Here is a 6,000-nt window from a genome sequence, read left to right on the forward strand (position 1 = left end):
AAAGTACATCTTTACTTTCTCAAACACAAATCAGACGCTTTTCCGCAATTACAACATCGTATTGCAAAAGTAGAAAGACAACTTGACACTAGAGTTAAAACACTTCGCTCTGATAATGGTGGAGAAAAAAATAAAAATGTTCAATTCTATGGCAATGAGAAACTTTTGCACTACACACGGTATTCAACACATTCAAGTACCTCCAGATGCGCATACATAAAATGGACGTGCAGAACAACTTCATCGTACAATTCTCAGTGGAGTTCACACAGTCCTGGCACATTCTGGGCTTTCTGCTAAGTACTGGACAGAAGCAGCAAATTACATTGCTTATACACGCAATTGCTGTCCTGGTGGTCCAAAGCAACAAGTTCCAAATGACATTTGGTACAAAAGCAAAAAGGGACTTTCTCATCTTCAAACATTTGGTTGCAAGGTTTACCAGGGTGATCAGAACCAAAGCAATAAACTTGTGCAACACTATTGCGAGGGACTACTACTTGGTTACCAAGAACGTACAAACAACTTTTGCATTTTGGACACTCGCACACCAAAGATTTAATTCACAAGAGATGTCTTTTATGCTACAAAATCAGATTTCTCCAAACTTCCTGATCTGAAACTTACACCACATATTCTTGGTAGTGGCGCGGATATTCACCGCAAAAATGAGTCACATCTGTCGTTCAGGGACTTAGATAATCAAAAAGCAAATTCAAAATTCAGAACAGTCTCAATTGGAGTTGCAAAATTCAAAATGAGTCATTTTGCTGCAAAATCAGATTTCTCAAAAGTTCCGGAAGTTCCTGGAGTTCCTGATGTAGAACTTACACTACATATCATTGGTAGTGGCGCGGATATTGACTGCAAAAATGAGTCCAATCCGTCCTGCAGGGACTGAGATAAGCAAAAAGCAAATTCAAAATTCACAACAGTCTGGATTGGAGTTGCAAAATTCAAAATGAGTCATTTTGCTGCAAAATCAGATTTCTCAAAAGTTCCGGAAGTTCCTGGAGTTCCTGATGTAGAACTTGCACCACATATCATTGGTAGTGGCGCGGATATCCACCGCAGAAATCAGCCCAATCCGTCTTGCAGGGACTGAGATAATCAAAATGCAAATTCAAAATTCGCAACAGTCTGGATTGGAGTTGCAAAATTCAAAATGAGTCAGTTTGCTGCAAAATCAGATTTCTCCAGACTTCCTGATCTGGAACTTACACCACATATTTTTGTTAGTGGCGTGGACATTCACCGCAAAAATGAGTCAAATCTGTCTTTCAGGGACTTGGATAATCAAAAAGCAAATCCAGAATTCACAACAGTCTCAAATGGAGTTGAAAATTCAAAATGAATTTGTGCAACACCCGGAGGACAAAATCAACTGAAATGGAGCTCAGCTATTGACGCGCATACAAACTCTCTTTGAGCAACTTGAGGAGCAAAGAAACACACAGAATCAGGAGTTTTTATGAAATTTTGAACATGATCCTAGACATCAGAATGCAATTGAGCAACAACAATCTGCGCAAAATGTGCAGGATGAAGAATCCTCTTCCTCCTCTGAAAGATCAGATGAACCAGACGGCCATGATGATGATAACTCATTCAGTCTTGCAGCTCATGCGCTTGCAGCCACAAATCTATCCAACTCCTAATGAGAAGCGCAAAATACAGGTGAATGGGAATGTTGGAGAAAAAGCATGGATGAAGACTTTGCAAAAATGGAAAAGTACAAAGTCTGGCAAGAGGTTGATCTTGATCCAAAAATGCACATTTTCAAGGGACGCTGGGTGTACACCCGCAAGACAGATGGAGAAACAGGACGCCCATCCATCTACAAAGCGTGATTTGTTGCAAAAGGTCACAATCAAGTCGAAGGATTGGACTGCAATGAAGGCTTTGCTGCAGCCGCGCACAAAGATTCAATTTTGGTGTTTCTAGCAATCATCAACCACTTTGACCTTGAATGCTACCAAGTAGATATCACAGCGACATTTTGAATAGGGAATTGATTAGAAGAAACAATTGGTGTCTTTGATGTGAAAGGAGACAAAAGACGCAGGACATCAGCTTGTCTTGAGTCTTGATTTTGAAAGGTTTATTGCTGGTCGCGCATGCACAGCAAGACTGAATGATGTATTGTCATGGTATATGTCTGCAGTGTCAGAAATAGAGCAATCGGTAACTGCCACATTGGAGCACTATCACTATTTCCGCGTATTCCCTCATCTCATATCTAACCTCTGTCAATATTGCACTCTTATGCATTCTACTTTGACTTCATCTGACAGGTTATGAGCCTGACTATCACATTCAAGACAATCTGCTTGCTCCTGACCACCCTGTGGTCCCTCTAGCAGTAGATCTATCAGTGGAATCATCATCACCAGTGAAAATTCTTCTTTCCACTTGAAATCAACAATTTTGCTTTTCACTTGAAATCGATAATTTTGCTTTCGCTCAACTTTCCCCATTACTGCTCTAATGTTCAATGCCTCTTTGGAATCGAACTTGCCATCACTGCATTGACTACTGCGTTGATTGGTAGACCACCGACCGGTATTGGAAAGACTTGCTTCATCAGAAGTGAACGTTTATGATTCCTCATTCAATGCGCAAAATCATCTTTTTTCGCTTTTTGATTCTAACTTCCTTCAGACTGATCCAATGGTCAGTATCTCTTTGAATCTAGAAAGAGCATCACTGCTTTCACTACTACTAGCAAGGACAGACCAGCAACATCTGTGAAAAAGTTGCTTCACAGAAGTGAATGGTTGAATGACAATGGCACTCATTTAATGCGCAAAATTATCTTTTTTCGCTTTTGGGTTCTAACTTCCTTCAGACTAATCCAATCTTCTATACCTCTTCAAATCTAGAAAGAGCATCACTACTTTCACTAAAGTCAACAAGGACATGTCGGAAATAGAGCAATCGGTAACTGCCACATTGGAGCGCTATCGCTATTTCCGCGTATTCCCTCGTCTCATATCTAACCTCTGTCAATATTGTACTCTTCATGCATTCTACTTTCTACATCTGACAGGTTATGAGCCTGAATCACTTCTTTAAGACGCTATCTAATCGCTCCCGACACCCCCTGCGGTCCCTCCAGCATTAGAATCAGTAGAACTATCAGTAGAATCATCAACTCAACTCAAAATTCCGCTTCAAATCGCTTTTCTCACTCTCACTCTATCTCCTCCAATACTGCTCCGATTCTCGATATCTCTCCGGATCTGAACAGAGCGTCACTGTTTCCACCTTTACCGAAAAGAGTAGACCGATAACATTCACAAATAGCGAGATAGATCGAAAGTGAAAATTTTCGACTGTAATATCCCTCCTTTACCAGCAAAAATCGCTTTTTCAACACAACTCAGTCAATTCTGAACGAAATACATCGCTCTTTGGATCATAAGAAAGGGGACAGTAGGAGATTATCAGAACGGGAAAGAGATTGAAGTTTGCAAAAGCGGTTGGGACAGGAGATCAACTACAAAGTCGGAATTTTTGTGAGCAATAATAAGACATCTTCTACACTCACAAAGCAACCTTATATCCTCTTCACCTCAATTCTGCTCCAATCCCATCGCTCTTAACATTTCCTGAACCGCCTCACAGCGCACTCTCTAGATCATCAAACGGATTCGATTTTCGTGGAACGGTTGAACCAGCAGTGCAAAATTACAAGATTGAATTTCCAAACCTCATCATTTGAATCTCAAATTCGACCTCTTGTTCTCATTTACCCAATTTACCACCAATCTTATCGCTCTCTGTCTTTCCTACACCTCTCTCCACCGTGCTCTATCTATATCTGAAATCAAATCGTAAATCGGAGCAGCGGTCAAAGCAGGAGAACAAAAATCAAAATCGAAAATTTCAATCACTTCATTACAACTCCAAAAATTTTGCTTTTAACTCCATTCCATCATTTCCTATCGGAATTATCGAATCTCTTCACCTGCTCCTGTCCGCAACTACCAACTATTCGTATCAAAAGACAAATTGAAGTTTGGATTGCTGGTTGAAGAGAAAATCGATATTTCATAAATTAAAAACTCGCTTTTTCCTTATTCCCTCATCACCTTTTAAATTATCGCTTTCTTATTCATCAAACCCACGCTTTACAGCAAGCCTCTGGTATCGGTATCGACGCTCTCGGCTGGGAGTGAAGGCAAGTCCTGCAGAAGCGCAGGTGAAAAGTCGAAATCACTTCCACACTTTCGCTTTTTCTCTCATTCATTACTCTCTTCTTGTTCCTAAAACCGGACCTGCTTTATTGTGGGAGGTGCATCGTGTATCGCTTTAGATACAGCGGTGTAGACGAATCTGGACACCCCAGTGGCGCGCCTCTGAGTCCTAGGACGTACCAAGCGCGCCTCGCAATCAGCTGAGTCACTCTGAGAGTCTATTCCTTGTTGTTTGAACTTCAGCTGATTTACATTCGGAAAATATCGCTTTTCCATTATCTCAATCAATACTCCACCTCCAGTCCTCTTACTTCTCCCACACATCCGCTACCATTGCGTTCATCACCACCCTCGATCGCAGCATCGTAGCATCAGTCGTTTCGAAGTTATCTGGACTTGGTAAATTTGACACCACAATCCAAATTTAAAATCGCAGAAATCGTCTTTCTCGTTTTACTTGGTCCACTTCAAACCGACTGGGCTGGATTTTACTACACCTGTAGTAACACATTGCGTCTACCACCACATCCAAAATCAGCTCCGTTCCTTCATTCCTTATCGAGATATTCGATCTCGAAAAATGTCCGACTCATCTGACACCGAAGTAAAAGTGAAAATTGTAAAATTGCGAGGAAGCGAGAATTATGCGCAATGGGAAGCTCATGTCGCTACCACACTTATGGGCAAAGGATTACTACCGTATATCGACGCCGAACCGCCATCTAAAGACTTGAAAGATAAGGAAAGCGCAAAAGCGTATTCGATAATCTTTCAATCGCTTTCAGAAACAATCTCTTCCGCTTTACCATCTGATGTCAAAGACTGGAAATCACCAAATCCGAAATCGCTTTGGGAGGAGATTAAGAAACAGTACTCTGCAGCTGTTGGAGCCAGACAAGCTGCGCTTTTCCAAGAAATGGCTCGAAAAACGATTTCAGAAGGGGAGGATCCGATGCCTGCGCTTGCAGCACAGCGCAGTGCACATGCACAGTTAAATTCGGCTGGGGAGAACTTGTCAGACAAAATGTTAGCTTATGCTATGACATTGGCGCTTCCAGAGTCGTTTACAACGCTTAAACAGACGCTTTGGCTTAGAGAATCGCTATCTTCAAGCGAAGTACAGGCTGGAGTTCAAGCAGAATGGAGTAGGAGGAAAACTGAGGGAGAAAGCGCAACTGGAATGTTCGCGAAATCAAAATTTCGCTCAAAATCGAGTTTTAACAACCAGAAAAAATCTTTTGAGCGATTTCCACCTGCAGATCACTCGAAATACTGTTCATTTCATCGTAAAACCGGTCATTCAACCGAAGATTGTAAAAGTAAACCCAAAATTTCAAAAAGCGCAAATTTTGCAACTAAAGAATCCAAAGAAAGTACCGAAACTACAAAAGTAACTGCCGATATCGCGTATCTTTCAGACGCAAGCGCTTTTGTCACTGCGATTGCGACGGCGGACGATCCTATCGCTTTATCTGCAAGTTCCAAGTCAATATTTGTGGTAGACTCAGGCGCAAGTCATCACATGTGTAATGACTCAAATTTACTTTCTTCAATTCATTCCATTAATGAAACTCGCATAAAATTCGGAAATTCGGCCATTCTACCATGTAAACAAGCTGGTACTTTAGTCATTAACGGTGTGTACTTCCCAAATACGCTTTTAGTACCTGGTTTGGACCGAAATTTGCTGTCTGTAGGCGCATCGGAAGATGGGGGAGATTCAGAATGGCGCTTCAGAAAGGGAATTGCGACTTTCTGCAAGAATCATCAAGTTCTTCTCTCTGCGCACAAGCACAATCGA

General features: G+C 41.5%; 1 protein-coding gene across 1 annotated transcript; it reads right to left on the reverse strand.

The window, feature by feature from the left end:
• Positions 1-3,799: 3,799 nt before the first annotated feature.
• TREMEDRAFT_56877 (uncharacterized protein) lies at positions 3,800-4,591 on the reverse strand (the record flags this gene model as incomplete). Its single annotated transcript, XM_007003978.1, is given in 2 exon segments — positions 3,800-4,537; positions 4,551-4,591. A coding segment is annotated over 1 exon segment (199 nt), but the record flags the coding sequence as incomplete, so codon positions are not given.
• Between the last annotated feature and the right edge of the window lie 1,409 nt (positions 4,592-6,000).

The sequence above is a fragment of the Tremella mesenterica genome, assembly GCF_000271645.1.
Source record: "Tremella mesenterica DSM 1558 unplaced genomic scaffold TREMEscaffold_4, whole genome shotgun sequence".
Lineage (NCBI taxonomy): Eukaryota > Fungi > Basidiomycota > Tremellomycetes > Tremellales > Tremellaceae > Tremella > Tremella mesenterica.